This window comes from Aegilops tauschii, chromosome 4, assembly GCF_002575655.3.
Source record: "Aegilops tauschii subsp. strangulata cultivar AL8/78 chromosome 4, Aet v6.0, whole genome shotgun sequence".
In the NCBI taxonomy this organism is placed as follows: Eukaryota; Viridiplantae; Streptophyta; class Magnoliopsida; order Poales; family Poaceae; genus Aegilops; species Aegilops tauschii.
In genome coordinates, this window is record NC_053038.3 from 423,193,066 (window position 1) to 423,213,055 (window position 19,990).

At 43.5% G+C, this 19,990-nt stretch overlaps 1 protein-coding gene and 1 pseudogene across 1 annotated transcript; both read right to left on the bottom strand.

The window, feature by feature from the left end:
- Positions 1 to 4,516: 4,516 nt before the first annotated feature.
- LOC109744356 (expansin-A24-like) lies at positions 4,517 to 6,117 on the bottom strand. Its single transcript, XM_020303463.4, has 3 exons — positions 5,866 to 6,117; positions 5,439 to 5,763; positions 4,517 to 5,369 (listed from the first exon to the last, which is right to left on the bottom strand). Exons 1-3 carry the CDS (start codon positions 6,008 to 6,010, stop codon positions 5,060 to 5,062), a joined length of 780 nt encoding a protein of 259 aa, XP_020159052.1. The 5' UTR covers positions 6,011 to 6,117; the 3' UTR covers positions 4,517 to 5,059.
- A 3,873-nt stretch (positions 6,118 to 9,990) lies between these two features.
- On the bottom strand, positions 9,991 to 11,778 carry LOC109744354 (expansin-A24-like; annotated as a pseudogene).
- Positions 11,779 to 19,990: the final 8,212 nt, after the last annotated feature.

The window sequence follows — 19,990 nt, forward strand, 5'->3', positions numbered from 1 at the left end:
CACGCGAGCACGAGAGCCACCACCGCAATAGCTGATGAGATAGGAGGTTTCCCTTGGAATGTTTTGTGAAGAGAGCCAAGCATCACGCCTTGACAAAGTCTTCAAGAAGAAAGTAGCGCCCGAAGGGGTCAATTGCCAGCCTAGGCCAAGAGCCAAGGGCAAAGTTTTCACCTGGTGTTCCCTTGCTCTCCTCTTGCTCGAACCACGAGACCGGCCGGTCCACTACACAGCCCCTACCACCGCGTGAGATCTTTGCACGCCGAGCCGCCTCATGGCTTGCGGCACCACCATATCAACAATTTAGCGTCGCAGTCCCATCTTCTAGGCAGCATGCCAGAGCACATCCTAGCCACCACCTACTCAAGCGCACTAGTCATCCGCTGATATGTGTGCGACGTCTGCCACCGATGCATCCTGATGATCGGGGTGCAAGGTCCTAGATCCCCATTGCCTCGGACCACCCCATAGCCCGTTGCGCCATGACCCTCTGCTCCGCATCTTCGATGAGACCATCGTAAGATCCATGGCCCGAAGCCGCCTCTTCGGCATTCGCCGCTAGCTCCCGAGTAACCTTTGGGAAAGGCCATCCACACATGCGGCCATCGCGAGCGGCTGCAAAAGCGCGAGCACATGTACTGGCCAAATAATATGTAAGCACCCCTGACAACTCCAGAATTGAGAGATGTATCCCTTGATCTGCTGCGTCGCCCAGAAGGAGCACCACCCAAGCTCTGATGCCGCGGCCCTGGCTTCCACTCATTGCGAATAATGGTTGTCATCCCCAGCAACAGTTGAGAGCCTCCAGTGACATTGATGGAGACCCCCAACACGGGAGGCAAGTCTCCAAGCCACTGCGCCTAACCACGCACCACTGGCGCGCACCCATCAAGTGCCACTACTCAAGATTCATCCGGGATGTGTTGTGGCACATGCGAGAGAAGGCTGTCCCGGAGGCGCCATGTGGCGTCGACGAGGCGAGGGAGGAGGAGGGAGGGATGGCGGTGGCAGCACAAAGTTCTACCCGTGCCGCTCCTGGGAGAACAATATGGGGGCTGTTGTAAGCGTGTACCTCTCAGGCGGTAAGTGGTTACTTTGCATGATTGCACACGGTTGATATTAGAGCCCCACTTCGGCACCCCCCTCCCGCCCCACACACACACACACATAAAAAGGGTAATATAAGCGTGCACAATCATGCAAACTAACTCTTACCGCCTGAGAAGTACACGCTTACAACAACCCCGCATCGCTCAGGACAGGGCCTATGCTACTATATGACATATACGTACAGAGGTGGGTACGATTTGCGAAAGGCTTATATTACCCTTTATACGAACTTCCTTTTGAATTTGCGAACTTCTTATAAATTCGTGACACATTTCTTCAAATCCGCAAATTTTCTCCAAACTTCTGAACATTTTCAAAATTCATGAAACTTTCAAAAATTTAATGTGTAAACAATTTTTAAATTAGTAAAAAAATCAAACTTGTGAAGTTTTTCCAAATTCATGATATTTTAAATATTTTCACTAGTAACCATTTTCAAATTCACAAAAAATTCAAACTTGTGAACTTTTTTAAAATTCATGAAATTTTGAAAATTTAACTCGTGAACAGTTTTGAAATTCATGAATTGTATTTCAAACTTGTGAACTATTTTCAAATTCATAAATTTTTTCATATCTAGCAGGCGAAGCGAGCGAGCGTGCGACCGAGCTTGCGCAATATTGGACCGCGGTCCGTTGGCATGTGCGCGAGCGCCAGCTTCATAACAGGCGCTTAAAGTGTTGACTAGGAGCTGCTAAAACAAACAGCGCCACACACAAGGATTTTGTTCAAAACTTTAAAAAATATTCGCTTCCAATAAATAACAAAAAAAATACAAATTCACATTTTCAAAAATAGTACAGAAAATTCAAAAAATGTTTTTGTCTTTCTAAATTCCCTAGAATGTCAAAACACAAACATCTTTTAAAAAGACCAAACATAATTTTGAACACCAACAGTTGTAAAAAATTGATTATTTTAGGAAAACTAACTTATTTGGAATTTCAAAAGAAAATAGAAAATACAAACAAAAACTTGAGACCACTTTTTTATGAATTTCCCGGAACATTTTTCATTTGTGTAGAATTTCCTGGAACAAAAGTACGAACATGAATAATTTTTAAATTCTAAAACAAGAATAAGAACATGAATATTTTTCATTCCCGGAACAAAATACGGACATGAGTGTTTTTTAAATTCCAATTTTTTTAAAGCATGAACATTATTTGAAACTCTCCGAATATTTATTGAGTTTTTGAAGAAGTTTGAAAAAGGAAACATTTTTTAAATTTGTGAACAAATTTTGAAAACAGGGACCTCTTTTGAATCATTAAACTTTTTTCAAATCAGCGAGCGCTTGGTCTGGTGCAACACACGCCCAACGAGAGCGATGTCATCGCCTAGTTGGGCCATGACCTAAACTTTATTATTACTTTTGAAACTTGTTCAAAAAATTGAATGTTTTGGGAATACCATAATAGAGCTTTTAAGTAATTGTTTTAAGTTGATGTCATTTCAAAAATGTTCACAATTATACCATGTTCAATGGAGGGTGTCCCGGTAGGCCAGAATGCTCCGTCTGAGAGCACGTTGTTTATCGACATCCTTCGAGTGAACACATTTTTATGAACACATTCTCGGTCAAAAAAGGTCGACAAATGGTTGGACATGTCGCAACTTAGATATGGTGTCGAAATCATTCGAACTTGATATGGATGCCTACCATGGGAATTCCCCACCTGTTTCCAAAAGTTAGGGTCATTTTAAGGATGCCCAAAAATAGACCATGTCGAGCTTAGGGTGTTTTGTAGGCTAGAAGGCTTTGTCTGAGGGTACGTTGTTTCTCGACATCTTTGAAATGAACCCAATTTTTTTCACGGCCTTATGTCCAATTCAAGGCACCATGTTTAATTTTTTAGGTTTTAGATTTTTTTTTGCATTTTCTAGAGTTTTTCCTATGAAAAAAGACCAATAAATGGCTGGACTTGCCGAAACATGCAAACGATGTCAGAATTCTTTCAATCTGGTATGGATACCTACCATGGGCATGCCCACCTGCTTGCAAAAGTTGAGGTCATTTATCCATAGTCCAAAAACAACAACCAGTTGGCAAGAGTGTGCCAGACTAAGCCAGACGGGTCCGAATTTAAATGTTTCTGTGATTTGGATTTTTTGTCAATATCAATCAACATGAAAATTTTCTCATGTCCTAACCATTTCTTGATTTTTTTTCACTAATTTGGAATTTCAAATTGTGTACAAATTTTTTACAAACTTGAAAACTTTTTCAAGAATTGTTAAAAAATTCCCAACAATAGATGAAAATTTTGACCACAAATTGCAAACCACCTATTTTTATAAATTTTATTGAAATGAAAAAGGGAACAAATTTTGAAATTCCAGAATGTTTAAAAAAATGTAAACAATATTAGAAAACAGGAACATTTTTTGCTATTCCGAATTTTTTTAACAAATTTCAGAAATAATAATAAATTTCAAAAAGGAGAAAGATAAATTAACAGAAAGATAGAAGGAAAAAGGAAAAATAGAAAAGAAAAATAAGCTTTAGGCCTTCGCCCAACTATGCGACAGGATCGCTCCCATCGGGCGCTTGTTGGGCTGGCCCAAGCGTTCATGGATCTGGAAACAATTAATCGATATTAAAAAAATGTTCATGGATTTGAAAAATATTAAGTGTTTATAGGAAATATGTGAACCATATATTTAAAATATATAATCTTGATTTGAATAATGTTAAACATGTATTACAAAAAAAGTGGCTTGTGGTGCAATGGTGCATCTATAAGACCAGCGTTCAAAACCTACCTTTTTTTTTCTTTGAAGTGTTCGCTAATGGGCCAGCCTGTTACTGTTGATATATCTCGCGGCGTATTCTCAAAAAAGACCACCCTACCCTTTAATATGAAGGGGTATGGAGAGATCTCCTTCCTTGATGTGTTTAGGGGGGGGGGGGGGGGGGGGGGTGGGTGTACCGAAGCAGAAGTGTTGATATTATTCTGACGGAACTTGTTTGAGACAGGATGCTCCTGCGCATTTCATGTAGATAGAAAAATAAAAACAAATCTATAGATAACCGAGTTTATGAGGAAAAACTAGGCCATAAAACGTGCAGAGATAAAAGAAAGAGTGAAAAATAATCGATGCCGACCTATGTCTGCACCCATTTGCACACGGTCCGATGTATGAGCGGCTTACATATAATAATCTTGTATGTTTTGGATGTTGATCTTAAATTCTTCCTATTGCTAGTCATTTTTGCACTGAGTATGATATGTTGTCTTGTACATCCAAGCTCTTGAACCAAAAATTCTTCCATGAGTTTCCACATATATACCTACATGTTGCTGGTGAGTGCATTCTCTACTCATCCTTTCATTTAGTTTAATCCTGATATTCTCAAGGTTTATCTTGTATTATCCCATCAACTGTTGCACTCTTTTAGTTTTTCTTTTCTTCTTGCATTTCGTGTTTGGTAGGCTTTTACATGATTATATCTGAAGTGGATTTTTCATGATAACCAGCACCAATTCTGAGTTGAAAGGGAGTTTGTTTGTTTGATGAGAATTTCTCACACCAAAATATATGTAGGCATGGGATCCGCCAGAGGGTTGTATTGTAGAATGGCTTCTAAAGCCATGATATATACTAGTGGGTTATTATTATTGACTTGGAATAGTTACTTCTGAGTCATCTGATGAACAACTAAAGCGAGAGAATAAACATTCAAGGTAACTCGGTAGAACCAATCATCTTTTATATACACCATGCAAATAAATAAAAATACAAATATGTACAATAAGTTAAACACGTACAAGGAATTTGGAGCTACATGAGGGTGACCAATCAATCAATATATGTACACAAGTAGCGCTTACAACTAATATTTTTAAGCACCACACCATAAATAAAGAAATTCCAACCATCCCTCCGGTGTATGATGGTATGCTCACAAACCAATTACATCCCAAATCGTTGTATGGACAGTAATTAGTTAAAACTGCAATTTGCTCGCAAATGTTTGCCCAAACGTCCATCCAGCTGGAACAATATTGTTGAACACAAGCGTCTGCCCATCTGTGTTGGTCAATCTGAATGAGAGCATCTTCCCTGTAAGATTCGCTAGAGATTGCCAGTTCGCGCCCCAGTTACGACCCATTGGCGCCCATAGGTCTGAATTAGAGGTCTTGACATCCATCGATTTGATTGATCCGGCAGCTGCCACGTTGAATACGTTAACTAGGTTGAAGTAATCATGACCAGCGATCTTGAACCTCACCCCACCTTTCTTCACGCATGGAACCCTGCAGAAATCGGTTTTAGTAACTTGCAGACAGACACATAACAGTGATAAATATTCAGGTTGTAGTTACCTCTGGTACATGACAGGGATGATGCCACCCTTGTACACACCAATCTTCTCCCAGGCCGGCTGCGCCATGTCGAAGTGCGGCCTCGGAGGATTGCACCATCCTCCATTGTCGCTCGGGAGTGCATAGTTAGGCGGGCAAAGGTTCGTGGCCGTGATTGTCACCGAGATGCCGGGTTTGCAGAACATCGGATCCGCAAGCTTGCGGTCACAAGCAATCTTGTAGCACTGACCACACGCCGCACCGTCGTTGAAGAGCGCCTGGCTCAGCGCCGCCGTCCGCGTGCTGTAGCCCGCCGAGTATAGGTTGCCGTAACCACACGCCCCACCTGCGTTGAATTGAGCGTACGTATGCTTTTAGAACAGGCAGCACGAGATGTGGTATTCACTATTCAATTGGCCCATACATGACTTTGAAATAAGCTACTTACCCATGGTGTCAGAGGCATCGGCGCCGCCGTAGAACGTCGCATGCGCCCTCAGCCATACCGGCGCGTTGTCCGCGGCCATGGCCAGCCCACAGCACGCGAGCACGAGAGCCACCACCGCAGTAGCTCGAGCTGGAGCCGACGCCATGTATGTCGCTGGATGCCCTTGAAAACTAAACCCACCGACTTGTCTATCTGTACGTAGCTGATCTGGGAAGCTGTGCGTTGTGGCTTATGTGTTTGTTCTTGTATCAGTGAGGATTTGGTTCTCATAGTTTGATGGATGTCCGTGTATATATAGCCTTTGCTGCCTGGAGGGACTCGGCAAAGTCATCACGAAAGAGGCGGGATAGCGTGCCCATGCATGTGGACGCTCGTGCAGCCGCACCATGCATGGCTTACGGGCTAATCCGAAAAATGTATGTACGCGCAGACACGTCTGGTCCACTTTCTTCTTCCTTATAACAACAGCTCTTCATCGGTATTTCCGTATTTGCCTAACACTTTCTGAAGAAATGGACGGCGTTCTGCGATTTCAAAGTGCTTGCTTGACGTTTCACTTCAGGGCGTGATATTTGCATGACTTTTTTGACTGTTAGCTTTGGGTATTCGCTGCGTCCCGTTGTCTCGGGAAGAATGTGCCTCCCCTGTTCCTTGAATCGTACGGATCACCGCACCTGGTCCTAAACATCGGCGGCGCCCATCGGCATGATGGGACGTAATGGCTTGTTCCTGAATAAACATAGAATTGTTAAGGCAGATCTATCGAGTTGAACTCGTCCCGTCTGGATGCAAGGGTGCGGTATATAGCTAGATTTATGTCTGCTAGGTTTAAAAAAAATATTTTTCATCCCACTTTATAGATAAAGCACAAACCATAAATATACGGCCAGACGATAAAAAAAGACGAGGAAGCCCTCAAATAAAGCAAAACTTAGAAGAAAAAACGGACAACATACATCAGTCAAAACACGATTACGCCGCCGAGTAAGAGTACATGAGGACCTAAGCACTACACCAACCCCGACCAATAACACCTGGGTTCCACGAAAACGCCTTCAAGAGGAAAAACGGCGCAATGCGTTGCCATTGCCGCGTCATGCGAAATGGACCAAGGTTTTCACCCGGAACTCTCACAAGGAAGGCGAATCTGCGACAACGTCCACAAGAGGATAGTGGCACCCGCGGGCGCCATCGCCATCGGCGCTGAAGTGCAGGGCTTTCGCCTGGTAGCTTCCCCAAGCCATACAAGAACAAAGCCTGTCGTCGCAACGAAGCATGGGCCACCAGAACCAGATCTTGGCACCTCCTCTGCCGCGATAGTGAAGACGCCAAGGCCTCCCAATGCACCACCACTCGTCGCCCACATGGCCGAGTAGCGCGGTCACCACCACCACTTGGCGACCCCACCGAAGAATCAACCGAGTAGCCCGCCTGCCGGGGCCATCGCCCCGGCATCCCTCTCCGAATCTCTCCCCGACGCTATAACACGCGGACGCCACCGACCGACCAAATGGCCCACCACAAGGTCAGCTGGAGGGAGGCCATAGCTGGGCAGCACCGCCGCCACGGCTGCCCCTCATCTGCTAGGTTTCGCCCGTCATCAAAGCTGGCACATCAATAGTATGTCAGTACGGTAGTAACAAGAGGTTACAAACTTAACTAGAATGGAATAAGCATGATTGTTCCCGTATCAACCGGTGTGTGCGTTGTTAGGTTTGCATGCTTGTGCACGTTTTCTATTTTTCTTAAGACAAAAAAGAGCCACATCCGCAATGTAACCTCTTGCCCATGCTCCTTTTAATACATGATACGCACACTCATGCGTATTCTAAATTTTTTTCTTTAAGACAAGATGCTCCTGCACATTTCATATAGATAGAGAAAAGGCGTGTGGACAGGAATAAAACAAAATAAAATAAGAAATAGAAAAGGAAAACTACAAAGACGGCCTATATATCTTGACATGTACCGCCAATATGTCCTGCCCGGCTAGTGGCGAGTAGGTTCTTTTGAAATGCCTCCAATGAGAAAAATGACAATCACATATCACTGTTGTCGACCCGTATTTGAAGACCAATCTTTCGTCCAAAATTATACACGATCGCCCAACCAAACCTCGGGAAAAGGTCCGGCCACGCCAACATCCTCCATGTCATCCTCATATCCAATGGCCCCGATCCAGCATAGATGAAGCACTCTTTGACAATGCCTCTAGGGAGGAGAAACATGTCCTCAAGTACCATCATCGACCCACACCAAATATTAAGCTTTCGCTAGAACCTTGAGCCTCTCAACCAAATGAGCCCCCAGGAGGGCGACCAACCACTATCAATGTGCAAGATAGAGTAACAACTTTGTCTGCACCCGTGCCGGCGAACTGAAACCACACGGAATAGAGAAGAAGCTTCCATTGCCACGGCCTCACCCTGGAGCTAAGTCCAATCCATCCGCTACCACCACCTCAACCTCAGCAATGGGAACAAACGATGAGCCACCACCTCACGCCGAAGGCCACCAGTGCCACCTCTTGCCCAGGCCGTGCCCCACCTATCCTGTTGTGCCACAACGTGTTGGCCGTGTTGCACCACCACCATCATCATATGATCGCACTATTCGAAGACGGGAGGACACCTTCATCGTCAGGAGCGGGCAGATTGGGAACCACCCAATTTAGGCCCCTAGCCCATGCAAGGAGGTCCACCACTACTGTTGAGCCGAATGACGCATCCTCAGGCACCCACTGTGCCATCGACACACCACTGCCCGTGCTGCCCCAAGGAGGAGGTGATGCGAGGGCTCTCTTTGTTTATACAGTATTGCACATGGTTGGTATGCTTCGTCAGTCCAAACATTAAAAAATCTAGAGGATTTGAAATAAATTATGTCATGGAAGATGCCTAACCACAAGAGTATGACACTCTCTTTCCATTAAAGAGGAGTTGCTCATTAATAAAAGGAGAAATGACATGTCTCCCAATTGCATCGGTGTCATCTTCTGCAAACAAACAACAATAGTAACCTACTAACAAACTGATTTCAAAAGAGTTCTTAGTGTCAAATGACCTTGCTAATCTGATTGTCATGTGAGGGGCTTAACGGCCTACCATAATCAATACAAAATTCACATTTGGTAAATGTGAAGTTTAACAAAAGCAAGAAACTCACATGCTTGCCATTGCACCCATTCGCATATGGTTCGATGTTAGAGCAACTTATATATAATTTTCTTGCATGTTTTGGATGTTGATCTTAAATTCCCACTATTGCCAGCCATTTCCGCACTTAGTATGATTTGATTTCTTCTATATCCAAGTTCCGGAGCCAAAATTCTTCTACGAGTTTTCACCATACATAGCTACGTCTTTTAGTTGAATTTAATCTTGATATTCTTGAGATTTATGCCGTATTATCCCATTACTTGTTGCACTTTTTTTCTTGTTTGTGTTTGGTAGGGCTTTTACGTGGATTATATCTCAAGTGGACTTTTCCTGATAACTGAAATCAATTCCGGGGTGAAAAGGAATCTATTTGATGAGAATTTTTCATGCCGAAATATCTATAGGCATGGGATATATTTTCGTAATGATACTTCTAATTATTTTATTTTTCAAAATCAGCAAAGAATACATATGAATACATTTTAGCGTATGGACATGCACCCATACAAGAGAGAGGGAGAGAGGGGGAGAGAGAGAGAGAGACGTATGTGGGTTGCACTGTAGAACGGCCTCCAAAGGTAGCGATGATCAATACTGGTGGTTTTTGTTGTTGTTGCCGTTGAATACTAGTGAGTTATTATTACTGAGTTGGAATTGTAATTTCTGAGTCGCCCGAGGAACAATCAAACCGAGAGAATTAACATTTAGGTAATTCGGCAGAACCAATCATTTTTTTATATACACAATTCAAATTAATAAAAACACAAATATGTACAACAAGTTAAACGCGTGCAAGGATATTGGAGTGAGGTGACAAATCAATCAATATATGCCAACAAGTAGTGCTTACAATTAATATTTTTAAGCACCACACAACACAACAAATAAATGAATTTCAGCCATTGGTTCAACAGATGATGGTACGATCATAAACCAATCACATCCTAGATTGTTTTGTTGAGATTGATCAGTTGAACTGCAGTTTGCTCGTAAATGTTTGTCTAAACTTTCATCCACCCGGCACAATATTATTGAACACAAGCGTCTGCCCATCTATGTTGGTCAATCTGAACGAGAGCATCTTTCTGGTAAGATTGGCTAGGGAGTGCCAATTCGCACCCCAGTTACGGGCCATTGGTGCCCAGTCGTCTGAATCGAAGCTCTGGATCGATCCGGCAGCAGAGCGAGAAAAGCAATTCTCCCATGCATGGGAGGTCCTGTGCATGGGTCGATCAGCCGTTGGATTTAGATGAAGATTCGGATGCATGCGCATCTCTTCTAGTTGTATTTCACCCATCTAGTCATGTCCTATCAGTTAATCACATGCTCCATGCACCCACTCTCTCCCATGCAGCACACTACACACCCATGCTTTTTCATGTGATTTCAAAGTTTGAAATCATTTTATCTTATGAACGGAAAGCCTGATTAACTTTTGTTTAAGTATTTATGTTCCTGGGGATGAGGACTTTTCAATAAGATCCCTCTTCAATACATTTTCATAATTTTTGAAACCTGATAAAACCTTACGAAAGATGGTGAAACTCCATGAAACATGGTGTGAAATTATATGATATAGTTTATGAGACTCATTTCATGCCAATTTATTTCTACTGAGAAACACAAAGACGCACTCCAAAACATCGTATACAGTTTTGTAACTTGATGGGTTTTATATCTATAGTTTCACCAAGTTTCAAAATCCTTATTTAAAAAATGAAGGAAATATATCCATGATTCATCTTGTTTAAAAGGTCTCCTTTCCAGGATCCCAAATATGCAAACCAACCAGAAATCAAAATTTTCATTCAAAAGTCACATGGTTTTAAAATTCAGACTCAACTTAAAATGCATGGGTTAATATGAGAAGGGCTAGAATCAGGTAGGGTCATAAGGTGGAGTAACCACAAGTCATAGATAGTACCGTGGGACACTAGCATAGTAGCATGCACGGGAGCTCCCGTGCATGGTAGAAAAATCATTCTTGGCAGTAGAGACGTTGAACACTTGACTAGGTTAAAGTAGTCGTGCCCAACAATCTTGAACCGCACCCACCCTTCTTCAGACATGGAACCCTGTAGAAATGGGTTTTAGTAAACTTGCACACAAACACAAAACAATGATATATACTCATGTGTAGGTTCCTCTGGTACATGATAGGGATGATGCCACCCTTGTAGGCACCAATCTTTTCCCAGGCCAGCTGCGCCATGTCGAAGTGCTGCCACGGCAGATTGCACCATCCTTCGTTGTTGCTCGGGAGCGCGTAGTTAGGCGGGCAGAGATTTGTGGTCGTGATTGTCACCGTCACGCCGGGTTTGCACCACATCGGGTATGCCAACTCGCAGTCACACGCAATCTTGTAGCACTATCCACACACCACGCCGTTGTTGAATAACACCGTGCTCAGCGCCGCCATCCGCGTCCCATACCCCGCCGAGTACAGATTGCCATACCCGCACGCGCCACCTGCGTCGTAACGTATGATGTAAACACTTAGCGCAGGCAGAACGAGAGACGTGGTGTGCATCTAGTGGGTGCACACGGCCCTTCATTTTACATAGTATATGAGTTTGTAATAAGCTAGTAACCCCTTACCCATGGTGTTAGAGGCATCAGCACCGCCGTAGAACGTCGCTTGCGCCCTCAGCCATTTGATCGGTGCTTTGTCCGCTGCCCCGGCCAACCCATAGCACACAGACGCGAGCAGCACCGCCGCAATTGCTCGAGCTATAGCCGACGCCATATCTCTCATTGGTTGGGCTTGCAAACCTCGTGATTTCGTCTGTATGTCGCTTGGTTAGCGCTACAAGATAGAATTTGGACTGCCGATCATTTGGCAAAACGTGGGTGGCCCAACTGTGATCTCTGCCCTCTCTGCATGAGAGTGCATGAATGTGGGCCTCATCTTTTCTACAAATGCCGCTACACGCGGAGGCTATGGTCTTTGATTATTGACAAATTCCACATTCTCGGTTTTGACACCAACGGTTGGCCCCTGTTCGACTCGGTTGAGGCTTGGTGGACAAGTACCCGCGACACCGCCACACCAAACCGTCAAGCCAAGGCGTCCCTCACCATGCTTGTTTCGTGGACTCTCTGGAACGAGCGAAACGCAAGGGTCTTCAAGCGCAGGAGCGCTCCTCCAACTATATTGCTTGCCTCTATAGAGACCAAGGCCAACCTTTGGGTCATCGCCGGTGCCAAAAAATTAGGGTCCATTATTTTGCGAGAGTGATCTCATGCCGTGTATTGAGTGACTTGTAACAAACTCTATTCTCTCTTATTTAATGGATGAGGCAAAGCTTTTGCCTCCGTTTAAAAAAAATAGTTGACCTAGAAGTTGTGTGATCTTGCTTGTGCGTGTGTTACTTGTATGACTGTGAAGATCTTGGAATGATTGGGTGTGCCGTGTTTCTTTTTCAATAAGGAGGAATACCCACGGCCTGAGATAGATTCTTTGGGGGTCAGGGTACTCGATAATCTATGTGCGGATCTTGCACCATCCCATCCTGAGTCAGAGGAAGAGGATGATACTTTTGCTGACACGGTAGTTAGATCCACGGAGCCCGGTTGTGAGGACCGGGTGGAGGATCAAAACAAGCCTAAACGTAAGTGGAAGTGGAAGATCTATCCTGCGTCGGCGGTGTGTAGGAGTGCTATGATCCGTACTACTAAAAAATCATGATGAATTATGAAAGGAATCTTTTGGAATAACAGAGGTCTGAAAGACTTGGCTAAACGAAGGTTTCTTGCAGATGCGTCTATCGAGCATAGGTTGGATTTTATTGCTCTCTCGGAAACTGGTAGAGATAATTTTGCACCCGAGTTTCTTAGTACTTTATCGGGTGGTGTCGATTTTGATTGGCATTGCTTGCCTCCGAGAGGAAGATCGGGTGGGATCTTACTTGGAGTTAGATGCGATTCGCTCGAAGTCCGAAATGTCGTGATGGGAGACTTTGCAGTTAAGTTCTGGGTTAGATCAAAGGATGATGGGTTTAATTGGGCTCTAGTGGCGGTTTATGGTGCCGCACAGCCCGAACTTAAACCAGAGTTTTTGGCAGACCTTGTTCGCATTTGCGGTTCCGAGCAGCTTCCAATCCTGGTTGGGGGTGACTTTAACATAATTAGAAGAAGAGAGGAAAAGAACAATGACAATTTTGACGGTAGGTGGTCATTCATGTTTAATACCATTATCGAAAGCTTGGATCTGCGAGAGATAGAGCTTTCGGGTAGAAAGTTTACCTGGGCTAATAATCTGCCAAATCCGACGTTTGAGAAGTTGGATCGAGTCCTTGCGAGCGTCGAATGGGAACAGAAATTTCCTTTCGTTACGGTCCAGGCGCTGTCACGCGGTATCTCCGACCACGCGCCTCTGTTCGTGGACTCTGGCGAGGCCACTCACATGGGTAACAAAAATTCCTTTTCGTTCGAAATGGCTTGGTTTGAACGAGAGGGCTTCTTGGATCTGGTAGCCAGGGAATGGGCTAAGGATACATGAGGAAGGACTGCGATTGAGCGCTGGTAGAATAAGATAAGGCACTTGAGAAGTTTCTTGCGTGGGTGGGCTAAGCATCTTAGTGGGATATATAAGGCTGAAAAGAAGAGGCTCCTTACACTTATTCAGTCTCTGGATCTCAGAGCCGAGTCCACAATTCTCCAAGCCACGGAGCTTCCTCCAAAGCTTGAGGCGGAGATGAGGTTGAAAGAGCTTCTCCGTGAGGAGGAATTGAAATGGGCGCTGCGGGCTAAGGTTCACAAAGTCGTCCACGGGGACGCAAACACTCAATTCTTTCACATGATCGCTAATGGCAAGCATAGAAAGAAGAGAATCTTTCAGCTTGAACAGGATGAAGGGACGATTTTAGGACATGAGAACTTAAAGCTTTACATTACCGAATACTACAAGCAGTTATTGAAGGAAATATGCCCTAGAGGCAATAATAAAGTTATTATTTATTTCCTTATATCATGATAAATGTTTATTATTCATGCTAGAATTGTATTAATCGGAAACATGATACATGTGTGAATACATAGACAAACAGAGTGTCACTAGTATGCCTCTACTTGACTAGCTCGTTAATCAAAGATGGTTATGTTTCCTAACCATGGACAAAGAGTTGTTATTTGATTAACAGGATCACATCATTAGGAGAATGATGTGATTGACTTGACCCATTCCGTTAGCTTAGCAGTCGATCGTTTATTATGTTGCTACTGCTTTCTTCATGACTTATACATGTTCCTATGACTATGAGATTATGCAACTCCCGTTTACCGGAGGAACACTTTGTGTGCTACCAAACGTCACAACGTAACTGGGTGATTATAAAGGTGCTCTACAGGTGCTTCCAAAGGTACTTGTTGGGTTGGCGTATTTCGAGATTAGGATTTGTCACTCCGATTGTCGGAGAGGTATCTCTCGGCCCACTCAGTAATGCACATCACTATAAGCCTTGCAAGCATTGTAACTAATGAGTTAGTTGCGGGATGATGTATTACGGAACGAGTAAAGAGACTTGCCGGTAACGAGATTGAACTAGGTATTGAGATACCGACGATCGAATCTCGGGCAAGTAACATACCGATGACAAAGGGAACAACGTATGTTGTTATGCGGTTTGACCGATAAAGATCTTCATAGAATATGTGGGAGCCAATATGAGCATCCAGGTTCCGCTATTGGTTATTGACCGGAGACGTGTCTCGGTCATGACTACATTGTTCTCGAACCCGTAGGGTCCGCACGCTTAAAGTTCGATGACGGTTATATTATGAGTTTATGTGTTTTGATGTATCGAAGGTAGTTCGGAGTCCCGGATGAGATCGGGGACATGACGAGGAGTCTCGAAATGGTCGGGACGTAAAGATCAATATATTGGACGACTATATTCGGACATTGGAAAGGTTCCGAGTGGTTCGGGTATTTTTCGGAGTACCGGGGAGTTACAGGAATACGGGGGAAGAAGTATATGAGCCTTATTGGGCTTTAGGGGAAAGGGAGAGGCAGGCCGCGCCCCCCCATTAACTAGTCCGAATTGGACTAGGGGGAGGGGCGGCGCCCCCTCCTTCCTTCTCTTCCCTCTTCCCTTTCCTTGACTCCTACTCCTACTACTTGGAAGGGGGGGGGGGAATCCTACTCCCAGTGGGAGTAGGATTCCTCCTAGGGTGCGCCATAGAAAGGGCCGGCCCTCCCCCTCCTCCACTCCTTTATATACGGGGAGGGGGGGCACCCCTTGGAGGCACAACAATTGATCTCTTAGCCGTGTGCGGTGCGCCCTCCACCATAATCCACCTCGATTGTATCGTAGCGGTGCTTAGGCGAAGCCCTGCGTCGGTAGAACATCATCATCGTCACCACGCCGTCGTGCTGACGGAACTCTCCCTCAAAGCTCGGCTGGATCGGAGTTCGAGGGACGTCATCGAGTGGAACGTGGGCAGAACTCGGAGGTGCCGTGCGTTCGGTACTTGATCGGTCGGATCGTGAAGACGTACGACTACATCAACCGCGTTGTGCTAACGCTTCTGCTTTCAGTCTATGAGGGTACGTGGACACACTCTCCCCTCTCGTTGCTATGCATCACCATGATCTTGTGTGTGCGTAGGAATTTTTTTGAAATTACTACGTTCCCCAATAGTGGCATCCGAGCCAGGTTTTATGCGTAGATGTTATATGAACGAGTAGAACACAAGTGAGTTATGGGCGATACAAGTCATACTGCTTACCAGCATGTCACACTTTGGTTCGGCAGTATTGTTGGATGAAGCGGCCCGGACCGACATTACGCGTACGCTTACGCGAGACTGGTTCTACCGACGTGCTTTGCACACAGGTGGCTGGCGGGTGTCAGTTTCTCCAACTTTAGTTGAACCGAGTGTGGCTACGCCCGGTCCTTGAGAAGGTTAAAACAGCACTAACTTGACGAACTATCGTTGTGGTTTTGATGCGTAGGTAAGAACGGTTCTTGCTCAGCCCGTAGCAGCCACATAAAACTTGCAACAACAAAGTAGAGGACGTCTAACTTGTTTTTGCAGGGCATGTTGTGATGTGATATGGTCAAGACGTGATGAGATATAAGTTGTTGTATGAGATGATCATGTTTTGTTGAAGTTATCGGCAACTGGCAAAAGCTTTATGGTTGTCTCTTTATTGCATAAGATGCAAGCGCCAAATAATTGCTTTACTTTATCGCTATGCGATAGCAATAGTTGCAAGAGCAATAGTTGGCGAGACGACCATGTGACGACACATTGATATAGATCAAGATGATGGAGATCATGGTGTCATGCCGGTGACGATGGAGATCATGACCATGCTTTGGAGATGGAGATCAAAGGCACAAGATGATGATGGCCATATCATGTCACATATTATGATTGCATGTGATGTTTATCTTTTATACATCTTATTTTGCTTAGTTCGGCGGTAGCTTTATAAGATGATCTCTCACTAAATTTCAAGGTATAAGTGTTCTCCCTGAGTATGCACCGTTGCGAAAGTTCTTCGTGCTGAGACACCACGTGATGATCAGGTGTGATAGGCTCTACATTCAAATAGAACGGGTGCAAAACAGTTGCACACGCGGAATACTCAGGTTAAACTTGACGAGCCTAGCATATAACAGATATGGCCTCGGAACACTGAGACCGAAAGGTCGAGCGTGAATCATATAGTAGATATGATCAACATAAATGATGTTCACCATCGAAACTACTCCATCTCATGTGATGATCGGACATGGTTTAGTTGATATGGATCACGTGATCACTTAGATGATTAGAGGGATGTCTATCTAAGTGGGAGTTCTTAAGTAATATGATTAATTGAACTTTAATTTATCATGAACTTAGTCCTGGTAGTATTAGCATATCTATGTTGTAGATCAATAGCTCGCGATGTTGCTCCCTGTTTAATTTTTTATATGTTCCTAGAGAAAACTAAGTTGAAAGATATTAGTAGCAATGATGCGGATTGGATCCGTAATCTGAGGTTTATCCTCATTGCTGCATAGAAGAATTATGTCCTTGATGCACCGCTAGGTGACAGACCTATTGCAGGAGCAGACGCAGACGTTATGAACGTTTGGCTAGCTCAATATGATGACTACTTGATAGTTTAGTGCACCATGCTTAACGGCTTAGAATCAGGACTTCAAAGATGTTTTGAACATCATGGACCATATGAGATGTTCCAGGAGTTGAAGTTAATATTTCAAGCAAATACCCGAGTTGAGAGATATGAAGTCTCCAATAAGTTCTATAGCTAAAAGATGGAGGAGAATAGCTCAAGCAGTGAGCATGTGCTCAGATTGTCTGGGTACTACAATCGCTTGAATCAAGTGGGAGTTAATCTTCCAGATAAGATAGTGATTGACAAAATTCTCTAGTCACCATCACCAAGTTAGTAGAACTTCGTGATGAACTATAGTATGCAAGGGATAACGTAAACGATTCCCGAGCTTTTCATGATGATGAAATCAGAAATCAAGAAAGAGCATCAAGTGTTGATGATTAACAAGACCACTAGTTTCAAGAAAAGGGCAAAGGGAAAGAAAGGGAACTTCATGTAGAACGGCAAGCAAGTTGCTGCTCAAGTGAAGAAGCCCGAGTCTGGACCTAAGCCTGAGACTAAGTGCTTCTACTGCAAAGGGACTGATCACTGGAAGCGGAACTGCCCCAAGTATTTGGTGGATAAGAAGGATGGCAAAGCGAACAAAGCTATATTTGATATACATGTTATTGATGTGTACTTTACTAGTGTTTATAGCAACCCCTCGGTATTTGATACTGGTTCAGTTGCTAAGATTAGTAACTCGAAACGGGAGTTGCAGAATGAACAGAGACTAGTTAAGGGTGAAGTGACGATGTGTATTGGAAGTGGTTCCAAGATTGATATGATCATCATCGCACACTCCCTATACTTTTGGGATTAGTGTTGAACCTAAAATAAATGTTATTTAGTGTTTGCATTGAGCATGAATATGATTGGATCATATTTATTGCAATACGGTTATTCATGTAAGTTAGAGAATAATTGTTGTTCTGTTTACATGAATAAAACCTTCTATGGTCATACACCCAATGAAAATGGTTTGTTGGATCTCGATCGTGGTGATACACATTTTCATAATATTGAAGCCAAAAGATGCAAAGTTAATAATGATAGTGCAACTTATTTGTGGCACTGCCGTTTAGGTCATATTGGTGTAAAGCGCATGAAGAAACTCCATGCTGATGGACTTTTGGAATCACTTGATGCTTGCGAACCATGCCTCATGGGCAAGATGACTAAAACTCCGTTCTCCGGAACAATGGAGCGAGCAACTGACTTATTGGAAATAATACATACTGATGTATGCGGTCCGATGAGTGTTAAGGCTCACGGCAAGTATCGTTATTTTCTGACCTTCACAGATGATTTGAGCAGATATGGGTATATCTACTTGATGAAACACAAGTCTGAAACATTTGAAAAGTTCAAAGAATTTCAGAGTGAAGTGGAGAATCATCATAACAAGAAAATAAAAGTTTCTACGATATGATTGCAGAGGTAAAATATTTGAGTTACGAGTTTGGCCTTCAGTTAAAACAATGTGAAATAGTTTCACTAGTCACGCCACCTAGAACACCATAGTGTAATGGTGTGTCCGAACGTCATAACCGTACTTTATTAGATATGGTGCGATCTATGATGTCTCTTACCGATCTACCACTATCGTTTTGGGGTTATGCATTAGAGACAGCTGCATTCACATTAAATAGGGCACCATCTAAATTTGTTGAGACGACACCGTATGAACTATGGTTTGGCAAGAAACCTAAGTTGTCGTTTCTTAAAGTTTGAGGTTGCAATGCTTATGTGAAAAAGTTTCAACCTGATAAGCTCAAACCCAAACCAGAGAAGTGCGTCTTCATAGGATACCCAAAAGAAAATGTTGGGTACACCTTCTATCACAGATCCGAAGGCAAGATATTCATTACTGAGAATGGATCCTTTCTAGAGAAGGAGTTTCTCTCGAAAGAAGTGAGTGGGAGGAAAGTAGAACTTGATGAGGTAACTATACCTGCTCCCTTATTGGAAAGTAGTTCATCACAGAAATCTGTTCCTGTGACTACTACACCAATTAGTGAGGAAGCTAATGATGATGATCATGTAACTTTAGATCAAGTTACTACTGAACCTCGTAGGTAAACCAGAGTGAGATCCGCACCAGAGTGGTCCGGTAATCCTGTTCTGGAAGTTATGTTACTAGACCATGACGAACCTACGAACTATGAAGAAGTGATGGTGAGCCCAGATTCCATAAAATAGCTTGAGGCCATGAAATATGAGATGAGATCCATGTATGAGAACAAAGTATGGACTTTGATTGACTTGCCCAATGATCGGCGAGCCATTGAGATTAAATGGATCTTCAAGAGGAAGACGGACGCTGATAGTAGTGTTACTATCTACAAAGCTAGAATTGTCGCAAAAGGTTTTCGACAAGTTTAAGGTGTTGACTACGATGAGAGTTTCTCACTCGTATCTATGCTTAAGTCTGTCCGAATCATGTTAGCAATTGCTGCATTTTATGAAATCTGGCAAATGGATAAACAAAACTGCATTCCTTAATGGATTTATTAAAGAAGAGTTGTATATGATGCAACCAGAAGGTTTTGTCAATCCTAAAGGTGCTAACAAAATATGCAAGCTCCAGCGATCCATCTATGGACTGGTGCAAGCATCTCGGAGTTGGAATATACGCTTTGATAAGTTGATCAAAGGATATAGTTTTATACAGACTTGCGATGAAGCCTGTATTTACAAGAAAGTGAGTGGGAGCACTACAACATTTTTGATAAGTATATGTGAATGACATATTGTTGATCGGAAATAATGTAGAATTATTCTGCAAAGCATAAAGGAGTGTTTGAAAGGAGTTTTTCAAAGAAAGACCTCGGTGAAGCTGCTTACATATTGA

Coding starts and splice junctions, on each gene's coding strand:
- LOC109744356 (XM_020303463.4), bottom strand. CDS start 6,010: ATGGCGTCGGCTCCAGCTCGAGCTACTGCGGTGGTGGCTCTCGTGCTC. Junction 5,764..5,865: donor CGATGCCTCTGACACCATGG/GTAAGTAGCTTA, acceptor AATTCAACGCAG/GTGGGGCGTGTGGTTACGGC. Junction 5,370..5,438: donor ATCCCTGTCATGTACCAGAG/GTAACTACAACC, acceptor CGATTTCTGCAG/GGTTCCATGCGTGAAGAAAG.